The following is a 23958-nucleotide window of genomic DNA, read 5'->3' as shown; positions in this document are numbered from 1 at the left end:
GTTTCTCGGGCCATCTCAGAGGGTGTACGCTCAATCCTGTATTCACGAAATTTCTTCAGGTGCTATAGAGGGGCGTCAGCGGGCTTGGCACGATTGCTCTATTTGACGCCAGTGGGTATCCGATCTCTGCACCAGCTCTCCATTAGGCTGGGACGATGTTTGGTAGACGGATTGGACGATGCTAAACCAGTCGACAATGCTTTTCTGCACATCGTTTCAGAGTGGAGACAGCTTTGTGCTCGTCTTGCAGCCAATCTCGGATTTTGATGTCCTCGACGCGTTGGTCGGGATCCCAGCTACCAGGTCTCAAATCTTGTTCTATCCGTCTGGGACCATATCAGGATGACCATGTGCAAACAATGATCAAGCAAACAGTTGACCAAGCCACGGGTAAGCAGCCAGTAGGATGCTGTTTCACCAAATTCTTCGACTTCGACTTTACGGCGGAAGCAAGTACCGTCCAACGTTATATCTTTCTCATTCTTCCGCCTACACGCCACAGTCTCCCAAAACCGAAAAGCCCAAGCAGATACGTTTTCTACGCCCAGTTAAGTTCATTATCGACCTTCAAGGGCCAGATTTCTATCTCTCTTCCTTCTCTTCACTAACTGACTAAAAACCCGAGACTTCTCAATTTCTGAGCCCATTTCATCTGAAGTATCTCCACCTCATCTACCACCTTCGTTGGAGATTCCTTGAAATAAACGACTCTTGCTTCCTGCCTGGGCAGCCAATGATAATCGACTACACCAACACACTCGATTTCATAGCCCGCCATATCACTCTCAGTCCTCACACTAGTATGGACCTTTCTTATGATACAACGTGCCCTTAGGCAAACCGTGGTATCGATGATGTTGAAAAGGCCCAACACACGAAATGGGCCTTGTATCAACGAGTTATCGAGCCGGTCTTCTCTCGGTTAAAAGGGCTTGGTCTGAAAGATCTCGTCGTGCACATTTCTTGGCCGAAAGAACACAGCAAGAATCATATTCGTGATGAATGCGAGCGGTTACTTGAGAAGCTGGTCCAGGGAGACGGTTATGATAGCCATTCACGGGGAAAAGCGCACGAGGTTTAAGGGACCACTCGATTAAGCATATGGATGCGCCTTAAAAATATTACCCCCATGATAATAAAACTATGTCTACTCATAATTTAGACCATACCCTGTACTGTAAAGAGAATATCTTGGGCTGTCCAATGACATCAACCCCCGCCAACGTTAATTAACCGCAATTACTCATCCACGTGCACCAATCATTACCCAAAGCGGTAATCTGAGATTTTCGTTGCGACGGCAGAAATTTTTTTTATTTACCTCTGCCCCTCTACTTCTAACTTTTCTCGTCTTGTTTTTTCTTTCTCTCATATACCCCAATTCCTTTGTTTTTGTTCTGTGTAACGAAATATACACCCATTTCTCTTATCATAATGTCTGCTGGTCAGGAAAAGCCGCTCGCTGAGCGCATCGAGGTCCCTGGTGTCTCCAAGGAGGCCGCGAAGAAGATCTCGCATTTGGAGCAGGAGTTCATTCGCGCCGAGGTTGAGCAGCGTATGTTCTTATGAATCTGGGGTATATGTACATGTGCTAACGAAACAAAAAGTCCGCCAATCCGTCCCCCTTCTGCAGCCCCTCTACGAGAAGCGCAACAAGCTCATCACCACCCCCGAAATCCAGAATGACTTCTGGATCCGTGTCTTCTCCAACGCCCCCGCCGACATTGATGAGTACGTCCTGCCCTCGGACGCCGCCATTCTCGGTCAAGCGCTCAAGAACTTGACCGTTGAGCGGTTCGAGGTCGACGAGAAGGGCCAGGGTGAGCCGCGCAGCTTGCGCTTCACCTTTGAGTTCCAGACCGGCGACGAGAACCCCTTCTTCGAGAACGAGAAGCTCGTCAAGGAGTTCTACTGGCGCACCCAGGTCACCAAGAACGCTGCGGGCAAGAGACGCACCTGGGAGGGTCTGGTCTCGGAGCCTGTCCGTATCAACTGGAAGGAGGGCAAGGACCTGACCAAGGGTCTGTTGGATGCTGCCTGTGATCTTGCGGAAGCTGAGAAGAAGGGTGGTGACCGCAAGAAGCTGCCTGAGTTCGAGAAGCTTGTCAACAAGATTGGCGAGGTTCAGACTGAAGCTGCCGCTGCCGCTGCTGAGGACGACGAGGACGACGAGGACCCCGAAAGCCCCGCTGGCGTCAGCTTCTTCGCCTTCTTCGGTTACCGTGGACGCAGTGTCTCTGCTGAGGAGTCCAAGCAGGGTGTCAAGGAGGAGGAGGAGCGCTGGGCTAAGATCCAGAAGGGTGAGGCTGTCGATGACGACGATGATGATGATGATGATGACGAGGACGACGATGAGGATGACCTCGAATTCGCTGAGGTCTTCCCTGACGGTGAGGACCTTGCCATCTCCATCGCCGAAGACCTCTGGCCCAACGCCCTCAAGTACTTTGGTAGGTACTTCCTAACACCATCGAACGAGAGCAATGACTGACTGGTAGCAGTGCAATCGTACGAGATCGCCGAGGACCTCGAAGAGCTCGATGATGAAGACTGGGATGACGAGGAGGACGATGATGATGAGGAGGAGCGCCCCCGTAAGAAGACCAGAGTCTAAACGTTCAACGCCATTTCTGACAGATTTTCTCACGCAAAGATTAACAAAAGCCTGATAACCCCGTTATCCTGTACCCCGAGTCATGTTTTCTCTCACGCGAAGAACAACAAAAACCTTGATGACCCCTATGCCCCGAGTTATGTTTGCCATGATAGCTTCATAGAGCAATGATCAAAATTAATAATAAAACGAGAATGAAGATGAGCGCCGCGATACAGAAAGACGACATCGTATCTGACCAGTTAGCCTTCTTCATTATACCAAAAGCAAAACGAACCGTAGAACTCACCCTCATTCTGCCTCACAATATGCTTCAACCTCGACATCCCCCCCTGCAACTTCCCGCCAACCCGATCCGCCAACGTATCGACTTCCCCCAACATAACAGCCTGGCTCTCCAACTCTCTCCCCATATCATTCGCCTGCTCGCGCAAATGCCCCACGGTCCGAAACACCCCATCCAACTGCTCATCCTGCTCATGCATCAACTCCGCCTGCCGTTGCTCTTCCATCGCAGCATAGTAATCATCATCCCGCTCCTCGGGCGGTAAATCCTGATCAAAGTCCTCCGGTAGCGGTAACCTACTACTATCCCCCGCTGCCCCTGGTATTGTTGTAGTTGTATCCGTAATCGCCTTCTGCAACTCCGCCCTCATCTTCTCGACCTCCCTGCCCACATCATTGACTAGCCCCCGTCGTCTCGAGACCTCTTCGAGTTCCAGGCCATAGCGGTACGGGTCGAGTTCGACGGCGCGGACGCTCTCAACGAGGTCATCGAGGTCGGCGCTGAGTTCGGAGAGAGTGGTTTCAAGTTCGGAGCGCGCTTGTTGGAGTTCGGGGTTTTGGGGTGATTTTGCTAGGGAGCGGATGCGAATGTATGAAGAGAAGAGGGGGCGGGATGCTTGGAGAGTATTGAGTACGTCTCTATTCATTTGGTGATGAGTTGGTTGCTGGAACGGGGGGTCACTGAATATGGGGATGAGGTGGGGAGGCTCACCCTTGGACTTGAAGGAATGGGTCTGAGGGGTCCATAATGAGTTGATGTGATGGTGAGGATCTCTGGCGGTGCTATAATGGAGAGAAAACCATCTGATGTAGCTGGTGTTGGTATGTGTATAGACAGGTGTTTGGACGGACCTCCGTCTCAAGTCGGAAGCCGAACGCGATTCCGGGATTCTTGGCGGTCTGGACCACCGATCTGGGACAGTAACTATGCATACTCAATACGGATACTCAGTACAATTCAAAATTATTGATTTATCTAGTATACATAACTCATAGAAAAGTAGTAAATTGTCCTGTCATGAACGCCCGATGCAGACCGACATGTCGCTGATTCCACATCTCCTTGAGGTACTTCTCTGCAGCGATATTATGTTCTCGCCCCCGAGCATCAATCAGCGCCGGCTTCACGCTCCAGCTGCGTGCTCGTCGCTTGCAGTCGCAATCCTGACATCCCAGTTGAGGGTCCTCCTTCCATGCTTTCCAGTAGTTGTCCAGCGGGTCTGCGAAATGGCACACCCGTACCCCGTTCACGATACCCAGCCTCCCTTCTATATCACAGCACTGGTCTGGGTCGCTGAGGAATAGTTTCTCTAGTGTCCGTGGCGATTGTCGCAGGAGGAACCAGGAGATAACACTGTATTCGTTCTTTGTATCACGGTACCAGTCGCTGGGCCCGTGTCGAAGGAGCATCTTTTCCGTCAGCTCTCGCATCATCCGCAGAGCAACGTGGAGGTCAATCTCCCGTTCTTTGCCCAGATGACATCGGAATTCTAAACGCTTTCGACCGATGTCGGCTTCCGTTGCGCCCCATTTTAGTACCTTGTACACGTGGCCGGCGTAGTTTTCAAATGATACCGATTGCCTCTTTTGCTCTGGAAGATCATCGTATTCTTCGAATGTCTGGCTCAGAGCTATTAATCGCGCTATTGCCACCGGAGCTAGGGGTTTTCTCTTTCGTTGTTTTGATCTTTCCATATCTTGAGCAATATCCGACATGTGAAACAAAGCATACAGGCCCCGCTCAATGCGTTGCGCAAGGCGTAGCTCTGCTTCAAAATTCATTTCTAGATCCTCATCATCGTCAGAGAATGGTCCCCATACTGCAGGGACAATGTGACGCGATATCCGTTGAGCAATATCCCGGCGACGCTCAAACCTCAGTAGTGAATGTACTGTTAATGGCCATGGGCGACTCGTCCTTCGATCCAGCCGAAGAACACGGTCGAATCCTGTGATTTGATGACGACGCATGAACCAACCACAGATATGTGGTTCGAGGACTTTGATGGAATCATATGTAGCTCTGTTGACGAGACAGAGGGTCGGGACCATGTCCAGGTCCCCACTGATGATTATCTGAAAATGAACATCGGTCACAGAGCCAAGAGGCTTCTGCCTCGGTGTTACGTTGTTCGTATCTGAGTAGATGATCTGAGTGATCGGAGGAATTCGACATTAGCACGAATGCTTGGCCCCGATCTTATTGAATTCCATAGAATCTTGGCGATAGACTTGATCTCGATTATCGACGGCATCAAACTTACCATAATGCTTTCGGGCTAACTTGTTTTCGGTTCGTAGAGAAAGTATGAAGTCAGTCCGGCGGAGACTTCCTGCTTAACAACGATCTCCAATACCCCTGTTAAGCAGCTGGTTTAGGCAAAGCTTGGCAGTAAGGAGACGGATCTTCCGTGGGATGATATATCAGGCACAGACGGTGTGACGCGTTAAGTACCTTTCCAGGATACAACGTCAGTCGTTGACAATACGCTCAGAATGCAGGATACAGAATAGAGCGCTGCATCGAAAATCAGTGCCCTTTGACTGGTCACCATTGAGGCGGATTGGATGGAGGCCCTGGGGCAATAGCGTTTATGTATATCCACCGCGATGGGCACCAAAAAGCTTAGGGGGGTCCCCTTTCGCTGGAATGAATGGCCCTTGCCTCACTGATCGACGATCGTCGGGGCTTGATGACGCCGTCAGAGACACAAGGAGATCGCAGATAAGACCACGGCCTCGTCATGAGAGCACATTCCTTTGTACGTATGCCTGTCTGTAGCCGAAAGTTTGTTGGATAATTATGCAGTACAAGCGTACGTAAGTACTGCTGTAAGACGCAAATTCGACTATCACAACACCATCACACCGGAATGCTATTATTCTGCAATTCCCAATAGTCGATCCCTTATCATTGGTCAGTGTGTTGTTTGTTTCTGCCCGGTGATCTTTGCTTGAATGTCTGTCGTTCAGGGCGTTGCAAAACGGTGCAACGGCACATCCTCTCATTTCGAGCTAAAAACTCTCAGTCTTCAGCTAAGCCATGGAATCCGGGCTTCCGGTCACGAGCTTGAGCCATCTGCCCGAGCAGTGGGCGTTGTATAGCCTACTATGTTACTATGCATTACTAGCGAGTGTTGTCGTTCTGCTTCAGATCAACAGCTGGTGTGGCGCTAAACCGCATCTGGTAATCTCCTAAAATTTGATTTTCCCCACGATATTCCTCTTTCTCGACACTACGGAGTACTACTCTACGCCATCTCTCTGGTCTTTGCTTCTTTTTCTGTCACAGTATTATTACAGCCTCAGGGGGTCCCTGACAACTGGCAAGTGCAAGGCTTGTTTGTGGTATTTTTGGAAAACTGACCTGCATCCTCCGATCCTCGAAACGACGCATGCCACCGAAATCACCCCTACCACTCTGCGAGGAGTGGACGGACCCGGATGCCTACGTCGATGAGCTTCTGTCCTTTATTACCTCGTCCGATCTGTTCAGACATGTCTGTGGCGGGGTTCATATGCAAGATTTCCTGACGCGGCAGCCCGATCTGTATACTTCGTTGTTGCCCGAATCATGGAGGACGTTTTTCGACAAGCATGAGATGCAAGATATTCTGCATCTCCTGCTCAGAGAGGACATTTGTGCGCTTCGGGACCGGGGTCGAAATGAGTCTGCGAATCGGGAGAGACAAGATGGCTGGAATGGAGGCCCGTCACCACCGGCAGACCTCGTCGAGTATATCTACCAAATCCGAAGATTGAGTCTGGGACGCGACTTTATCCCCGCGCAATCCACGATCCCAACAATACCGCGGCATATCTCGGTCGGAATGAATATGAAGAAATACCACGAGGTGGCGCATTTCTCCGACTACGTCGACTCCCTCTGTAACACTGTCGCGAAACAACGAGGCGAGGAGATCTCCCACATTGTCGATTTCGGATCGGGTCAGAACTATCTGGGACGCACCCTTGCGAGCCAACCATACAACAGACATATTATTGCCATTGAGCGGAGACATCAGTATATCCGGGGCGCAAAGGGATTCGACGTGCATGCCAAACTGTCTGAGAAACAAGTGGTTTTCTACAACAAAAAGGAAGATTCCTGCAAGGTCTGCAAAGACTCGGAGGAGCCGGCGGTGCAAAACCCAAATGTGCCGCCGCAGGCGATGGAGATCGTGCAGAGCACTCCTGGGGAAAGTGCACCAGAACCCGTGAACGGGGACGACGATGATGTCACTGTCGTTAATGTGTTTCGGGATGTGAGCCTAGAGCCAGGCGAGTTTGGATTCAAACCGGCCGACAAGGGTGCACACGCACCAAAACCCAAGAAACCCGTTGTTGATGAAGAGGCTCTAAAGCCAGGCGGAGCCATGGACTACATCGAACACGAGATCAAGGATGGGTATCTGGAGCCTATCATCAAAGACGTCGTTGAATCGCCGCCAGACGCTGAATCGGATTCGCAAGTCGCGAAGGTTACCAAGAATGCCACGGACCCCAATGTCATGGTGATTTCCCTGCACTCATGCGGAAACCTCCTCCACCACGGCGTCCGTTCCCTGGTCTTGAACCCCTCCGTCAAAGCGATCGCCATGATCGGCTGCTGCTACAACCTCGTCACCGAACGACTCGGTCCCGCAACCTATAAACTCCCCATCCTCCGCTCCCTCCACCCACGCCTCACAAAAGAAGCCCTAGCCTACGACCCCCATGGCTTCCCCATGTCCAAGCGCCTCGAAAACTTCGAGCACGACAGCGGCAAGGGCGTCAAAGTAAACATTACCGCGCGCTCCATGTCCCTCCAAGCACCCTACAATTGGTCCCGCCCCGAAAGCGAGAACTTTTTCACCCGCCATTTCTACCGCACCCTGCTCCAGCGCATTCTTGTCGACCGCAAGATCGTCTCCAGACCTTCTGTCCCGACGGACCTCTACGAAGCATCCCCATCCAAAGAAGATGCCGGAAACCCGCTAGTCGTGGGATCCCTCCGCAAATCCGCTTTCGTCTCGTTTTCCGCTTACGTGCGCGCCGCAACCGCGAAACTCACCCGCGATCCTCAATTTGGGGAGAAAGTTCGCGCCGGCATGGAAGGTCTTACTGAGGAGGATCTAGACCGCTACGAAAAGGATTTCCAGCAGGCGAAGAAGCAACTCAGCATTACGTGGAGTTTGATGGCGTTTAGTGCGTCGTTGATCGAGGCGGTTATTGTTGTTGATCGGTGGCAGTTTTTGAGGGAACATGAGGAGGTCAAAGATGCTTGGGTTGAGCCCGTTTTTGATTACGCGGAGAGTCCGAGGAATTTGGCTGTGATTGGGATTAAAAAGTGATTTTTTGCATTGTGGCTATGTTTATGATACATGTTTGATGAAGTATAGACTTGTGCTATATACTTGATACCCCAATAAAAGCATTTGGTTTCACTTATTTTACACTAGTAGATTCCAGTAAAGTAGGAAGAGCAGTTCGTCCGAACCTCAGGGTAAGTTCGTCTCGTGATCGGAGTCCGCGGGATCCGACGCTGAGACCTGAACCGTCACTAACGCCAATCTTTTCACAGCGAAAGCATCCACTCTATTGAATATAGTCTTCTACTAAATCACTGTGCTTCTCACAATGGAACCCGAGGAACCCGAAAGCGAGCCCAAAGAAGGACTGGACACACGTCGAGCAGTAAGTGGCTCTGCCTCACATATATATCCCCGACCTAACAGTTATAGTGTGACCAATGCCGACTGCGAAAGGTACACAAACCAAGTTGGTTAAACCTAGATAAAATATCTGATTTAGATGTGGTAGATCCGCTGCGACAAACGCACGCCATGCGCAAACTGCCGTACATCCAAGATCGTCTGTCGCTCTACGGGAGCAGGACAGAAGCCTCCGGAGCCACGGCGGAGGGTCTTGATTTCTAGTCAATAGTACGTTTAAACTAATTCTATTTATGAAAAGATGGAATGGTGTTGAGGCCGTACAGTGAGCAGAAGATCGACCTAATTGAGGAACGCCTTGCAAGCATCGAGGACGCCCTCCGTGATCTAAAATCAACTATAACATCCAGAACTTCAGACAACTCGGCTCCTACTACTGCTACCGCTGCAGCTGCAGAAGCTAACCCAGCAATTGAACCGCTATACCAGCCCACAGCAACACCCACCCCGCGACAAATCCACATAACCCCCACAACCCCAAGCTACCCTTCTCGCACAACCACAACAGCAGCCGCACTAGACCAGCACGAATCCAGCCATCCCTTCGAAGGCAACTCCTCAATGGCTGCGCACTCCGCTTACGCAAGCGAGTTCCTCGAAACAGCCGTCTCGCAGAGCGCACTGCAAGTATCCAGCCCGCGGATCGGGGCTGCGCTGTCGACACTCAAACAGATTGTGAGTATGCAGGATCATCAGGCGCATCCATCGAGTTCGCGGGAGGTCAGGTTGCCGAATCAGAAGGCGATTCGGGGGACAGGGTTGCAGGACTTGGCAATGCCGCCCATGGAGTTGGTGCTGAGGTTGTGTCGATGGGTTAAGGGTTAGTTTCCTCATTCCTATTCCTGTTTCTTTTGTCGTGTTGCTGATTTGGGGGATAGAGAGCCCACCGACTATCTTCGAGGGGTACTTCCCGTTTATTTCTGTTGACAAATTCGTCCAGAAATGCCGCGAGGTATACTTTGCTATCGACCAGTACTCCGATGCCACCTTCATCGTAGTCAACGGAGGTTTATACAACGTCTTCATCGAATGGAGCTTCATAACCAAACACCACGAGACAAGAGAAGAGTGTCAGAAATACCTCAGCCTCTGCCGTAAAAATCTCGAAACAGCCCTGGTCAATCTGAACCTCCTCATGCCCGCACGCGCAGAGTCTATCGAAGCCCTTGCTCTCGGAGTATACCCTGCTCTCTCTTCCCCATAATCGATGATCTTAGAAACTGACAAAAGCAGGCCATCCACGCAATCGAAATCTCCAAACCCTCCTTCGCCTGGACCCTAACATCCACAGCTGCCCGCCTCTGCCAAACCCTCGGCTACCACCGCGCCTCCTCAATGGAGCACGACACGCCGTCCACCCAACAGGAAAAAATGGGCCTCTTCTGGTCGATCTACTGTCTCGACAAAGCGCTCTCGCTTCGTCTGGGGCGCTCCTCGGCAATCCAGGACTATGACATCTCCCTACCCATGAACTTCGAGTCATCCACCGTCGTGCAGCCGTGGAAGACTATCCATAAGTTGTGGATCCGGCTCGCAAGTATTCAGGGTAAGGTTTATGAGTTTCTGTATAGTCCAGCTGCGCTAGCCCAACCCGAGGAAGACCGTGTGTCCCATGCACGACAGTTAGCAGAGGAGATGCAGTGCACTGTTATGGATCCATTCAAGGTTCCTTATTCCTTACCCCCTTCCATCCATCCATCCCAGCGCGGCAGCTAACGAGAAGCAGAAATTCACAACCGAACATGAGTCCACCTTCAGCAAACTCCAAGACTACTACCTCTCCTCCGACCGCGTCAGCCGCTTCTCTGTCCTCACCCTCATCTACCGCGCAATCCCGCCTCCCCCAGACTCCCCCAGCGCCTTCACGCCACACTGCATCGAGACAGCCCGTGCAGCGCTGCAGGCACACCAGGACTGCATGATAAGTATCAAGGAGAGCAACGAGATATTGAAATGCTCGTACATGCACTGGACGATCTTCTACGCGCCGTTTATCCCATTCATAGTTCTCATCTGCCACATCCTTGAAGTCCCTATCCCAAATGCCCCGTCGCCTACATCGCCAAATCAAAGCAGTGCATCGCCTGCCGGCGGCTGTGGAGGTGTGACAGACCTCTCCCGTCTAACGGACTTTGTTCTCTCCCTGCATCCGCTGACCGCGCACTCTGAGGCGATCGCTAATCTGCACAGACTGTGTCAGGTTCTGTGCTCTGTGGCGAAATTATACGTCGAGGCCAAGGCGCAGGCTGCGCGGGGGCAGAGTAGGAGGAATGGTGGGGATGATGAGGTGCTGGCGAGTGTGGGGCAGGAGTTTGATGTGTATTTGAGTGCGTTGGGGTTGGCGCCGCCGGGGGTTGGGGATGGCGCCGTTGATGGTGGTGGTAGTGGTAGTGGTGCGGAAGGGACAGGGGGAGGAATGTCGGATGTGGTGATGGATAGTGGAGTGTCGCAGACGACGCAGTTGGGGAATTGGTTCTCGGGGAATCAGTATATGATGGGGTTGTTGGAGGAGGATCTTTCGTTGATTGATTTCTCAGGGTGGTCGTGAGTTACTTTCTACGGAATGTGTATGTCTACGTCTATGAACCACACATATCATATTTCAGAACATACCATTCAATTCATCATAAATCATCAAAGGAAGTGGTCATAAAGAAAAATAACAGTAACAAAACCAACATCAACGCCCGTACCCAACCACACCAGGTGGTCATTCATTCCATACCGGGGTATAGTATAGCCTCTAGTCAAGTCTCGCAACAGCAAGAAGACCGAAAACAGTGAAATCAAGTAAAACAGAAAAACGATCTATACTTCAGGAGGATCAGGAGAGACCCACGTCCCATCACTAAGCCAAACACCAGCGCCACCATAACCACCCGCTTCAGCACCCTTGAGGAATGCAAAGCGGAAGAAGATATCCTCAGGCTTGTTGTCGTCATCCGGCTCATCTGCCATATTGACACCAAACTGGTCCGGCTCCGCATCATCCTCGATTGTAGACTGGTGCAACAACTCCAGGCCGCTGTGACCGTGACGGTGCCAAGTGAACTCGCCTAGCTTGTCCTCGTCAAGGTATCCCCTCCAGCGTTCCACGTCGTTGACAAGGACGGACACACCATCAACGCCAAACTTGGCCATGCGCTCGTGTTCCCACAGAGCAAAGGTGATGTTGCCATTGCCGCGGTATTTCTCGCCAGAACCTCCGTCGGGCAGGTGGATCAGGACAGAAGAGTCTGTGATGTTGGGGTAGGTTGCACCCCACCAGCCGTGCGGTCCTTCTGGGCCAGGAGCAATTTCGCCTAAAGATGCGGGAGTCTCAATGATCGACGCAAATCCCCATCGTGCGACACCGTTGATAAAGAGACCAAGAAGCAGACCCTGGTAGATCAAGGACGGACGGGTAGGGAAAGCAGTTCCCGGCATGAGCAGAATGGCAAGAATATAGTGGTGAATCCGAAGACGGAGACCGGGCAGAGGAAGCAGAATCAAGAGGATGATACCCATGGTACCATAGATCTTTAGATACCGCGGCATCAAACCACCCTGGCGAATCTGCCAAGCCTGGCTGAGAATGATACAAACCACGGTCGGAATCACAATTGCCAAAGCAAACTTTGCCCCTGGCTGCTTTTGGATATCATGAGGAGTAAGACGCTCCAGAGGGATCAACTTGGCAAAGGTGTAGTTATTCAGCGTAGCAAAGAAGAGCGGTGGCAAGTAGAGGAACAGCTTGGTAAGCTGATAATCGGGCAGCGAAAGTGGCGACAACAGAGGCTGCGCGCAGAACTTGTAGAGAACATAAGCGACGAATGACGCCGGCAGCATCCGCGACAGCAACGCAGAGGCCAGATCAGCAAAGTAGGGATATGAGGGCGGATCAGACACCAGGCCTGTGTGGGAGAAAACCATAAAGAAGGTACTGAAGAACAAGACAGGCGGGGAAGTGCAGAACAGCCAAAGAACGGCAACGGCAGCAACTGTGACGCCCAAAAGCGGCCACCTAGGATCCTTAGGACAAGTAGCTTGCGACGACGATAGGTCGGCAAAAGTGAACGCCTTCGGGAATGTCGAAGGGAAACCAGCGGACTCGATACCGTGCTGCTTGGACGGGGGGAAGTTGTGTGCCGCGCCTTCGAGACGGACAACACCGCAGCCCCCGACAGAATTCGAGATGGCGCCCGAGTGGATGGCAGCTTGGCAGACGAAACTGTCCGCCCGGTACGTAGCTGGAGAGGAAGTTTCTGGATCTGGCCCTCCGACAACAAGCGGTTGATAGTTGTATGTTTCGTTTCCAACGGTATGAGGCATCGTCAATTTCGCAGAACGGCAGTTTGCAGGACAGCGAAATGGGACATTCGAGGCAGTAAAGGGACGGCAGTCATTGCCGTTGAGACCACAGCCATTACCAAATTCCCTGTTGTCGTTAGCTTTTTGCACCCCGAGAGAAGTTCAAAGTATAGACTCACCAGAAAGTAGTATCACATGCAAGCGTCTGCGGCGCTCCATATCCCTCAATATACCCCGACGACCTCGAATGCAACAGCACAATAAACCACGGCAAAAACCAGGTCACATACAGCCCCAACAACAACGAAATCTTGTGCTTCCGCTTGGGAAAGAACCGCTCCAGGTACCGGACCGGGAGCTCTTGGAACTGCGGGAACAACGGGTTCAACAACAACGGATGAGACGGATTAGGGCCTTTGACCCAGTTCGCCGTAGCACGGCCAACCTTTCGCAAGGGCAAAGGCACCCAGCCCCAGTGAAACGACTTGGAAGACTCCTGTAGCCAGACGGGGAGATAGTTGGGGCCGGATTCCTCATCATGCGGGTGCAGGAGCTCTTCGGAAGCGTCGGGATCGGCGGAACGATCTTCTTCGGCGTCAAGAATCGGAGGGATATACACCCTGGACTCGACGTTGCCTTCGCCGTACATTGTGAGGCGTTTATATCAGAAAAGAGCAGTGAGAATCAATCGAGCCAGCGATGAGGAGTTCGTGAAATATAAGCGATTTGCGGTAGATTCGAAAGCGGCGGAAGCAACGGAAACGGAGATGACAATGGGTGGCAGGGCTGAACTGAAGAATGACTGTAATCAACTAACTGCTCCGAGTGAGGGTGAACATAATTTGGATAAATGAGGGAAACAGAAATAAGGAAGAAAAAGGAGAGATGAAAGAGAAGAAAAAGAGAAGAGAACGACAGCCCAAAGACGAGGATCAGAAACCGGTTGCTGACTGAGGCATAAACAACCAATCAGGTGACGGCAATGCTGCGTGTGCCACGCTGAATCAGCAGGACACCTGGAACAACGAGTGGCCAGCAAACACTGCTTCCATGGTAGACTCGCTAAACCTGACTGGCTTCAATATTGAGTCAGAAGTCCGCTCGACCTTCCAGGGGCGGTTTTTGGAGGGGATTCTGGCTGGAGGCGCAGGTGCGTAACTGGGTCGGATGCAGAGTGGGGATTTCCCCAGATCTGTAACCCCGATCTTCAGGGAGCGATCCAGCAAATATAGAGGGTATCTTCTGGCTACATAGTGACTTAGGGGTAATATTCGGCCATTGTACAGAGTAAATTGGCTGCGGCGAGTTAGACATAAACAGACATAGGGCAATAAACATAAGAATCTCCGTTGCACGATTGACTCAGGTACTTCCTTTCTCCAATGGCCTGAGCCCGCTGTACCTGCATCCGTCTCCAAGTGCCCCGAGTTCCTGTGGCAAAGACAAACCTAAAAGAAGGCAAAGGGGCAAAACAGATGCGCTTGGTATGGTCCGATATTTCCATGGATAACGAATCTGTGGTATTTGGGGAGTACTGCTCATGGATCGCTATACATTTGACTGACCGATATCGGGCTGCGTACTCTACGTTTAAAAAAAAAAAAAAAACTGAAAATCGACAAAGCGAATAAATATCTTGAAAATAAGATCAAGAAAATTAGAATCAAAAGATAGAAAAAATCAAGACAGCAAAATAAACCTCATGCGAGGGAGGTAAAAAAGAAAAAACGTGACCGACGCAGGGCTCGAACCTGCAATCTCTTGATCCGAAGTCAAGCGCCTTACCATTAGGCCAGCCGGCCATTGCTTAATCACCATGCACGGTGATAAAATTTATATAATAACGATTTCCTACCGTGGTTCCCAGCGGGGCTCAGATTCTGAAGCTCAAAGCACATGAAGTAAAAGCACAGAATCACACCCAACAACACACCAATTCTACAGTACGCCGAAATGCCCTCCCTCGACACCCTCCAAAATTCCGATCTCGCTGAAGAAATCGAAGCCATCAATGCTATCTACGACCCCGACACCGTCTCCATAAACACCACCCCCTCCGCCGCTACCACTGCGACTCTGGACCTGGGCAGCGCTGGCTCTGCGGCACCGATCGCATCGAGTATTAAACTACAGTTACCGAATCACCCAAATTTATCGTTTATTATCGGTTTTGAAAGCTCGTATCCGGAGTCACGGCCAAGGGTTTTGGGGACTGCTTCGACGGGGGCGCGCGGGGAGGGGAAGCTCGCGGTGGATGTGGTGGAGGATATTGTGAGGAGGATCCATCAACCCGGAGCGGTTTGTCTTTTTGATATTATCAATGAAGCGGTGGAGGCATTTGAGGAGTTGAATATGGGTTGTAATAAGGAAGAGGAAGAAGAACAAAAAGAAGGAGAGGCTGCGGCTACGAATGACCTTGCGCCAGAGGAATTCGCTACGCTTTCGTTACGGGATAGCTTTGGAATTGATAGTCCGCCCGATTGGATCCTTTCTGAGGTGGTGACGGAGAAGAAATCGATATTTGTCGGGCGCGCAGCGCATGTCACCAGCCTTGCACAAGCACAGGCATACCTGGATCATCTGCTCGCAACGGAGAAGAAAGTGGCAGCAGCGACGCACAATATTAGCGCATGGCGAATCAGAGAGAAACGGAGTGCCAACAACGGGAAAGGCGAGGAAGAAGAAATGATTGTGCAGGATAGTGATGACGACGGCGAGACGGCTGCGGGAGGACGACTGTTGCATCTCATGCAGTTGATGGATGTCTGGGATGTCGTGGTGGTCGTGACGAGGTGGTACGGCGGGATACACCTGGGTCCGGACCGGTTTCGCATTATCAACGCCGTTGGGCGCGATGCGTTGATTCGGGGTGGATGGGATAACAAGAAGGAGAGCGGTGGGAACGAAAAGGGCAAGAAGAAAGGGAAGAAATGAGTTGCCATCGATGGAGTACTTTTGTCGCTGTTCTCAGACATACTATGCGATAGTCTATCTGATATAGCCTGCTTTTGCTATCGATTCGACGCTCACGGCGCTACAAGTACGAAGTATACGAAACAGCTGAGTCGGGATCTCGGGCATATCCGCTGTGGCAGACAGGGGACAGGATGTGATGTCAGGACGAGATTGGCTTCAGGCGTCAGGGTGTGTTGCACCAGATCCGATCCAATCATGCAGGATAACGAACCATATGGGTACGCTTGTTCAAACATGGCATTCCTGAAGCGGCAAATCCAGTGAGTAATTTATTCTGTACTGCATCCAGAAGGATCCGGTGGGTGGTCCACGAGTATCAAGGATGTTTCACCTGATCACAAACAGACCTGTCAAAAGTGTATGGATACCAGGGTCGACACCAGTACGTATCCGTACTCCGCACATGTACAGAATGCGAATGCATCTAGACACCAAAGCAGCCCAAATGCAAATAACACTACACCTGTAGACAGTGTAATATCTGTGAACCGCGTCAGCCGTGCTTCCCAGAGTGATATTATGTGCGAGGAGTACTCCGTATACATCGACTCTACGACTCGATAGTTGACACGGGCCAAATGGAAATTGATAGAAATCACCGACCGGCCAGTCCGTCGGCAAAGGACTCAATGGACGCTAAGCCTGCAGTGATGATGTATCTGAAACGAGCGTCACCAATCCACCGGATCTTGAGCAATCAGAGAATCATATGCAGCGATGGAGAACCAGGGAATGCGCTGAATGGGTCGGATGCGGAGAGGGGGAACCATGGTTGAGCACAGTACACCGTATGAGTGGAAGTATCTGCCGGATGCCGGATACGTACTCCATACAGAGAATGTACTCTGAATAGCTGAATAGTGTAGGCATACAAATTAGCAAAAATAGAATGGCCAAATAATTGCCACAGCACCGACAGCACCGCCTTCTAGAAGAATACACTTCTCTAGTGCGGCAATAGTACACCGTACAGAAGGAGGCAAGTTTGACGGTAGCGTAACGACATCAGAGACATCTCTCTTTTTGTCCCATTTGCCCCTGGGCGTTGTGCGTGGATTACAGGTAGCTCCAACCCCCATGTGAAAGAAAGAAAAAAAGGGAATGACGGCCCAATCAAAAATAGCAATGCAAGCAGCCACCGATCGTCCTGAATAATGTTGGACCGCGCAAAAATTGTCATTGGCCCGGCTGGGAAATAAGACGTCCCGGCGGGCGTTGTGGCTGAAGTGGATACTCGGTGTGCCTTTATGTGCCTTTACCGTCACTACTCTACGAGTAAACCGGAGTAAATGTAATAGTACTCTGTACAGAAGCGACTACCCATCCATACACATTCTACATCCTCCTCAATCGAGTCAGACAAGAGCATTGTTCTCTGTAGCTATCCTGGGTAACCGCCGTCGCATCCAGGCACCGGCTGATGGTGCGACATGAGTGGCTCAGCGGGCGCTATTCCGGCGATTGCATAGTGGGCAGACTAGCCATTCACAGGCCCGGCGGAAGGGATGAGCGTTCATTCTGAAACATCCCAGCAAAAGTCAATCCACTGTGGGGTCTCATTCACTGTCAATTTGCCCGTCCAACTACACTAATACACTACTCTTACACTACTGTACTAGCCCAAATGTCTATATAACTCCCCTTTCCCCTGCCACCTTCGCTGCTCTTCTTCTCTCTTTCTTCCCCCACGCTGGAGCGCCTTCAATCCTTTTTTCCCCTGCATCGTTCGACTGTTTTCATACGGGCTAGTTCCTGTTTCTTTCTTTCTTGCATCTTTGCATCTTTTTTCTATCCTTACAACATCACTCCCTTGTGTGGTTTTTGCCTGTGGCAGATTCCGTCAGTCTTTTGACCTGAAATCCTCCAAAAAGAGCTTTTCATTGCTCGTGACTAGCAGATAAAGGTATTCTCTTCCTCCGTCTCTCTCTCTCTCTTTTTTTTTTTTTTTTTTGTTGTACGTCTTCTGGTCGTCTGCGTCTTTGTATGCTTCAGACTTCATTGTGCGGCATTCAGGTCTGTGGTGTTGTATGAGCTTTATCTCAGCAGACATCCAACAAAGACATCCATCCCCACAATGACCTGTTAATGTGGGAGAATATAAGACTTATTGTACACACCCTTCTGCGTCTCATGGCATGCTAACTTTGCGCCCGCAGTTGATCTTCTGTCTGTCACGCTCTGTCAACGTCTTTCCGGTCTCTACCACTAGCCTTTTCTGACTCGTCTGGTACGATCAGAAATCTTTCATTAACTGTCGAACGGTTCAATTTAAAATCGAAACCTCGAGAAAAAAAAAAAGAAAAACAAACCCCGTCAAGATGGTCTTCAAAATGAGTGTTTTGGCTACCGCCCTCTTGGGTGCGTCGGCTGTCAACGCCCACTTGCTCATGACCAGCCCTGCCCCGTACGGCGCAGACTCGCTGAACAACTCTCCCTTGGACGCCTCCGGCAGTGACTTTCCTTGCAAGCAGCGTACTGGCGTCTACGATGCCGCCAAGAGCGACAATGCCTACAGCGTCGGTGAAACTGTGCAGATCAAACTCGAGGGCAGTGCCGTTCACGGTGGTGGTTCGTGCCAAGTCAGTTTGACCACCGACGAGAAGCCCACCAAGGACTCCAACTGGTACGTCATCAAGTCGATCGAAGGTGGTTGCCCTGTCGATACCTCGGGTAATCTGGGGAACAATCCGAGTAACATTATCGACAACCCTTCCCTCAACTTCACCATTCCCGACATCGATGCTGGAAAATACACCATGGCCTGGACTTGGTTCAACCGTGTTGGAAACCGTGAGATGTACATGAACTGTGCACCTCTCACCGTCCAGGGCGGTTCGTCCTCCAAGCGTTCCGAGGAGGAGAAGCGCTCCACCAACTACCCTGGCATGTTCGTCGCCAATGTCAACGGCTGCAGCACGCCGGAAAGCGTTGACATCCGCTTCCCCGATCCCGGTGATGACGTTGCCTACCTCGGCCAAGCCAGCAATCTCCAGCAGGAGGGCGAGAGCGCTTGCAATGGTAGCCCCAGTTTCTCTGGTGGTAAGGGCGGTAGCATCGGCTCTCCCTCTAGCTCCGGTTCCGGCTCTGGTTCGTCCGCCAGCTCCGAGCCCAGCCCCGTTGTCAGTGCCTCTCTCGGTCTCAGCCTTGGTCTCGGTGGTGGTTCTGCTCCTACCGGTGGCGCCTACGCTCCTCAAGCTGCGTCCGCTTCCCAGGTCAGCGCTCCAGCTCCCACTCAGTCTGCTGCTCCGGCTGCCGAGTCTAGCGCTTCCAGCTCCGATTCCACTTCTAACTCCGGCTCCTCCGACTCCGGCTCCAGCTCCAGCTCCAGCTCTGGCTCTGGCTCTGGCGCATCCGGCTCGTGCACCTTGGGCCAATACAACTGCCTCGACGGCTCGAGCTTCCAGCAATGTGTGCAGAAGGATGCCGAAACCACTGAATGGGGCACTTCTCAGCAGATGGCTGCAGGTGTCACATGTACCGTTGGTGTGAGCAGCGACCTTGGTGTCCAAGCTGCCAAGTTGAAACCTCGCATGAACTCGATGCGTTTCGGAAAGCGTGCCCACGGTGGTCATCGCCACGCATGAAAAAACCGCCTTTTCACCATATCTGCTGGTTCAGATTTTAACGACTTTCTTTTTTGCTTCGTTTCCGTAGCCGTCTGACGGTGAAGGATACTTTTACACTCGCTTTTTGCACTTGTCTTTTTCGTCGGTTTTTTTTTTTTTTTTTTCATGATGACACCCCCTTCTGTTCCTTCGTGTATGTAGTTTTCAAAACTGAGTGGAGAGCAAAGATTTGCATGGCATGGCTTTAGGAGTTCTGTCTGTTGTGGCCTGACTTGCGTATGATCTCCAGCAATAGAATGATTCATTCGCATATCTGCTTGTTGTGTCCTTCTAGTGTTGTAGGTTTTCAAGCTGAAAGAACAAGCGATCGTAGTAAGACATCTGCAAAGTGTATGAAGCTCGTTCCCGATACTGTATAGTACGGAGATTCCATCCGCGAGATACTCCTAGCCCTCTACAGAAATGAGCACCCAGCTACCTTCAGAATTAGTATAATCGAACAAGCCAATTTCTACTAAAATAATATACCTACAAAAACTACGTATACCAATGCATAAACATCGCCTACGCTGTATGTATGTAGTAGAAAGTCTTGGCACTCGGCAACCCAAAAACAGCAACCCAATAGGGCTCAGGGCTTCCCACAAAACCCACACCCAAAATCGCAGGGGACCCACCCACGGCAAGCGAAAATTTGCACCACCGCCCGTCGCGATCTTCAACTCCTCTTGTTGAAATCTCTTGCCTTTGTCGAAGAGCAGCAACAAAAAACGACGACAACCGACAACAATGGCATCCCGCCCTACCGTCACTATCGCCACGGCTGATGGCAAGCCCAGCGGGGCTACTCACCCCCTGCCCGCTGTTTTCACTTCGCCTATTCGTCTCGATATCGTCCAGTATGCACACCTTGATCTTTGGGGGAGGAGAAAAATTGAGATATAGAGGGATAGCGTTAGGGGGGCAAGGAGTAAGGAGGCTGACAGGGCTATAGGCAGGTTCACACCGGTATGGCGAAAAACAAGAGACAGCCCTACGCCGTGAGCGAGAAGGCTGGTGAACAGACTTCTGCTGAGTCTTGGGGTACCGGTATGTTATAATTGCTGGTCATGCGGGTGAAAGATGAAGGAAGATATTGATGATGGATAGGTCGCGCTGTCGCTCGTATCCCCCGTGTTTCTGGTGGTGGTACTCACCGTGCTGGTCAGGCTGCTTTCGGTAACCAGTGCCGTTCGGGTCGTATGTTCGCTCCCACCAAGGTCTGGAGAAAGTGGCACCAGAAGATCAACGTTGGCCAGAGACGCTTCGCTACCGCCTCTGCTCTCGCTGCTTCTTCCGTCCCCGCTCTGCTCTTCGCCCGCGGTCACCGTGTCGCCAACGTCCCCGAGGTTCCCCTCGTCGTTGACTCCAAGACCTTCGAGGGTGCTTCCTTGACCAAGACCAAGGCCGCCATTGCCCTCCTCCAGGCCCTCGGTGCTGGCTCCGACCTCGCCAAGGTCCAGCAGTCCAAGAAGATGCGCGCCGGTAAGGGTAAGCTCCGTAACCGCCGCTTCCGCCAGCGCCGCGGTCCCCTTGTCATCTACAACCCCGAGACCGACGGCAAGGAGCTCGTCCGTGCTTTCCGCAACATCCCCGGTGTTGAGACCTGCTCCGTTCACGCCCTCAACCTCCTCCAGCTCGCCCCTGGTGGTCACCTCGGCCGCTTCATCGTCTGGTCCTCTGCTGCCTTCCAGGCCCTCGACCAGGTCTACGGCACCACCTCCACCCCCTCCGCTCTCAAGAAGGACTACCTGCTGCCCCAGAACGTTGTCGCCAACGCTGACCTGACCCGTCTCATCAACTCGTCTGAAATCCAGTCGGTCCTTAACGCCCCCAAGGGCTACGCCCGCACCAAGCGCGAGGGTGTCCAGAAGAAGAACCCTCTCCGCAACAAGCAGGTCATGCTCCGTCTCAACCCCTACGCCGCTGCCTTCTCCAAGGAAAAGCTTGGCCAGAAGGGTGTTGAGCACGGCAAGCCTGAGCGTGCTTCTGCGGCTTTTGTCAAGACTATCCGTGAGGACTAAATGGGTTTTGGTAAAAGGGGTGTCTGATGACTTTTAATTGTGTTATTTGTTTAAAAATAAGTCGACCAATGAATGCAATGGTTCGCAATACCCTGTTAGTGATTCTGTAGTATGATACCAAAATTGGTTTATGCAAACGCATTGTAACTGGGCGTCTGATTCCTCAACCTGATCCACCTTAGCACCAGCGAAGAGTAAATGACATCAAGAACTCAAGTGTCAACTCGAATACAGCCAGTGGTAATATGCTGATCCCTTTGTTCAGTACACCGGAATATGGCCAAAATGGACTCCGATGAGCTTAGCCATTACTGACATACCCCTCTATCTGATAATGGTCCTTGACACATGAAACTGCGTTTTCTAATATCATCATCACACTGGAGTGTAAATGTACCGTCCGACCCCTTCCAAATATACGTTGTGATTTTGATATGTTATATTTTGAAGTTGGGACCAGAAAAAGCTTCGCGGCTTACCAAACGATATCAGCCAGTGGATGAGGTGGCTCTGGCTCTGTGGCTCCGTTGAATACAGCCATTAGGTGCACTCTGTTGTTTCAAAAGGAGGAGCTGGATTATTACTTGTTTTGGCATTACGCAAGGCTTTGTAGCTTGGAATCGGCCTGGTCTGGCTATTTCGAGCACGCGTGCTCTTGTCCTATTCATGTTTTCCCTATACTTTTGAGAGCATACTTATGTCTGCATTACAGGTGGCTCATCCTTCACTTTGCAGCTGGTCAATCCCGCCTCCTCATGAGGAGCTCATGCCATCTGCGAGCGCTATATTTACAACATTACAAACATAACCCACAAGCACAGCTCGACGCTCTTGCTTATATCACTGGAAAGACAAGGGTCGTGGGATGGCCACGTCCCAGGAGGGTGTGGATTAGCTTACATGAAAGACGTGCTCAGCAGGAAGGATTGCACGGGGACTCCTCTGAAAATATCGTGGTCAAGTTCTGAGGGCGAAAGGATGTATCCTATGGCGATCTGGGTTGATTTGATGACTCTCGAGACTTTGGATGGCATCAGTCGTCGTGTTGCTCCTGGGCAGGCATATCTGGTGGCTTGGATCAATGCTTATTGCGGTTCTCGACTTTTTGTGAGTGTTTGAAAGAGGTATCGACGGTCTAGTTTTTTTTTTTTTTTTGTTTTTTTTGGTCAACACTTCTCCCCCATACGCGCCTGAGTATACCGTTCTAGAAGGGTAGATCAGTATAGTGATAGTCATCACCCAGATAGACCGTAGATCTACGAACCTATCAATAGAGCATGCACGAGTCGCACGCCCTGCGCCGTACGAAGGATAATGTCTATACATAGCACATACATACGAGGCAAAGACGCACGGGTAGGCGTGATTAAGGGGTACATACTAATACCGTTCATTATGTGTGTATGAAGATGCACAAAAGACAGACAGCATTTGAATTTAATTTGAAATTGCCCTATGCAGGGGTACTTGAAATAGGTATAGGCGATGTACTACGGTACATACTTTCTATGCAGGGGTGCGGCGCAAGTATATACTCAGGTGATGTGAGGAATGTCCATCTCGCATTGATCGTTGCAGTGCAATTGTCACATAATTAGGATTGAGATGTCATGTGGGCTGTATTCGTAGAGTTGACTATCACCTCATCTGGTCCATTCATCGCTATACACTACTCCGATCACTACAACAATGCATTGGTGGTTTATCGTATCCCGGTCCTGGGTATGAAGAACGTCAAACGAAATTAAATGCGTGGTTTTACTCGCGAACTGGGTACAGGCTGATATGCTTTTTTAAGCCGGCGTACTTTGTCTATGTAGATCAATCCTGCTTCATGGCTGATGAGTGCTCGTGTCGGGGCATGGTCAGAATCTAGGCAGATGGATGATAAAACACCACATTGTTAGAGCACTAGAGCGCCTTACTTGTTTCCGAATGGCTGGAACATCCATTCCCTGAATTGCTACACGGATACGAGTGCATTGACCATATCATATTCTCATGAATCGGTCTATCGTCCCGGGCACCGGGAATCAAGACGGCATACGAAGGTTAAGTCACTGTCTATGCTGCAATTGGGTATTGAGCCGTTCTCTGTACTATTAGCACAGGGGTAGTACATACTTTGTCACAGGATATGGACATATCGGATATAAGGGACAAAGTATATCGTATATCGATCTCACTTCAATCGAAAGAGTGATGTGTGGAGTACAGAGTATTAGATATATAACCGGGAACTAAGGGTGAATAAGAGGCCAATTGTCCAATTGTTTGGATAAGGCTGCACCTTTCCAGTAGCATTATTCAATTCCTGGACAAGCATTGACCATATTGCATCTCCAGCAGTTCGTACTCTGCACGGCAGTTAAAGCTAAATCAGTGTTACCATATTGAGGCATACGACCGATATAGTTTTGAGGTTCAGCTAGCCACCGGCAGTTATTATT

The 23958-nt window shown here is 50.9% G+C and overlaps 10 protein-coding genes and 1 non-coding gene across 11 annotated transcripts; 7 read left to right on the top strand and 4 right to left on the bottom strand.

The window, feature by feature from the left end:
* Positions 1–266: 266 nt before the first annotated feature.
* On the top strand, positions 267–608 carry ACHE_50747A (uncharacterized protein; the record flags this gene model as incomplete). The annotated part of the gene is made up of 1 exon (XM_043280498.1): positions 267–608. The coding sequence occupies one exon, from the start codon at positions 267–269 to the stop codon at positions 606–608; it is 342 nt and encodes a 113-aa protein (XP_043138071.1).
* Positions 609–1434: 826 nt separating this feature from the next.
* ACHE_50746A (histone chaperone napB) lies at positions 1435–2658 on the top strand (the record flags this gene model as incomplete). Its single annotated transcript, XM_043280496.1, has 4 exons — positions 1435–1555; positions 1608–2450; positions 2502–2594; positions 2654–2658. The coding sequence occupies 4 exons, from the start codon at positions 1435–1437 to the stop codon at positions 2656–2658; spliced, it is 1062 nt and encodes a 353-aa protein (XP_043138070.1).
* Positions 2659–2771: 113 nt separating this feature from the next.
* ACHE_50745S (SNARE domain protein) lies at positions 2772–3646 on the bottom strand (the record flags this gene model as incomplete). The annotated part of the gene is made up of 3 exons (XM_043280495.1): positions 2772–2848; positions 2904–3538; positions 3612–3646. The coding sequence occupies 3 exons, from the start codon at positions 3644–3646 to the stop codon at positions 2772–2774; spliced, it is 747 nt and encodes a 248-aa protein (XP_043138069.1).
* Positions 3647–3889: 243 nt separating this feature from the next.
* On the bottom strand, positions 3890–4951 carry ACHE_50744S (uncharacterized protein; the record flags this gene model as incomplete). The annotated part of the gene is made up of 1 exon (XM_043280494.1): positions 3890–4951. The coding sequence occupies one exon, from the start codon at positions 4949–4951 to the stop codon at positions 3890–3892; it is 1062 nt and encodes a 353-aa protein (XP_043138068.1).
* A 1343-nt stretch (positions 4952–6294) lies between these two features.
* ACHE_50743A (uncharacterized protein) lies at positions 6295–8232 on the top strand (the record flags this gene model as incomplete). The annotated part of the gene is made up of 1 exon (XM_043280493.1): positions 6295–8232. The coding sequence occupies one exon, from the start codon at positions 6295–6297 to the stop codon at positions 8230–8232; it is 1938 nt and encodes a 645-aa protein (XP_043138067.1).
* A 286-nt stretch (positions 8233–8518) lies between these two features.
* ACHE_50742A (putative C6 transcription factor) lies at positions 8519–11161 on the top strand (the record flags this gene model as incomplete). Its single annotated transcript, XM_043280492.1, has 7 exons — positions 8519–8575; positions 8623–8646; positions 8702–8823; positions 8880–9433; positions 9492–9790; positions 9847–10278; positions 10340–11161. The coding sequence occupies 7 exons, from the start codon at positions 8519–8521 to the stop codon at positions 11159–11161; spliced, it is 2310 nt and encodes a 769-aa protein (XP_043138066.1).
* A 260-nt stretch (positions 11162–11421) lies between these two features.
* On the bottom strand, positions 11422–13552 carry ACHE_50741S (LCCL domain-containing protein; the record flags this gene model as incomplete). The annotated part of the gene is made up of 2 exons (XM_043280491.1): positions 11422–13030; positions 13083–13552. 2 exons carry the CDS (start codon positions 13550–13552, stop codon positions 11422–11424), a joined length of 2079 nt encoding a protein of 692 aa, XP_043138065.1.
* A 1081-nt stretch (positions 13553–14633) lies between these two features.
* On the bottom strand, positions 14634–14705 carry ACHE_t50011S. Its single transcript has one exon. It is a non-coding gene; the product is annotated as a tRNA-Arg (tRNA).
* A 151-nt stretch (positions 14706–14856) lies between these two features.
* On the top strand, positions 14857–15837 carry YIH1 (IMPACT family protein; the record flags this gene model as incomplete). The annotated part of the gene is made up of 1 exon (XM_043280490.1): positions 14857–15837. One exon carries the CDS (start codon positions 14857–14859, stop codon positions 15835–15837), a length of 981 nt encoding a protein of 326 aa, XP_043138064.1.
* Positions 15838–18197: 2360 nt separating this feature from the next.
* On the top strand, positions 18198–19463 carry ACHE_50739A (lytic polysaccharide monooxygenase AA11 family protein; the record flags this gene model as incomplete). Its single annotated transcript, XM_043280489.1, has 1 exon — positions 18198–19463. The coding sequence occupies one exon, from the start codon at positions 18198–18200 to the stop codon at positions 19461–19463; it is 1266 nt and encodes a 421-aa protein (XP_043138063.1).
* Positions 19464–20234: 771 nt separating this feature from the next.
* ACHE_50738A (60S ribosomal protein uL4) lies at positions 20235–21508 on the top strand (the record flags this gene model as incomplete). The annotated part of the gene is made up of 3 exons (XM_043280488.1): positions 20235–20344; positions 20440–20534; positions 20595–21508. The coding sequence occupies 3 exons, from the start codon at positions 20235–20237 to the stop codon at positions 21506–21508; spliced, it is 1119 nt and encodes a 372-aa protein (XP_043138062.1).
* Between the last annotated feature and the right edge of the window lie 2450 nt (positions 21509–23958).

Source organism: Aspergillus chevalieri, chromosome 5 (assembly GCF_016861735.1).
Source record: "Aspergillus chevalieri M1 DNA, chromosome 5, nearly complete sequence".
In the NCBI taxonomy this organism is placed as follows: domain Eukaryota; kingdom Fungi; phylum Ascomycota; class Eurotiomycetes; order Eurotiales; family Aspergillaceae; genus Aspergillus; species Aspergillus chevalieri.
This window is presented reverse-complemented; position numbering and strand designations above follow the sequence as displayed.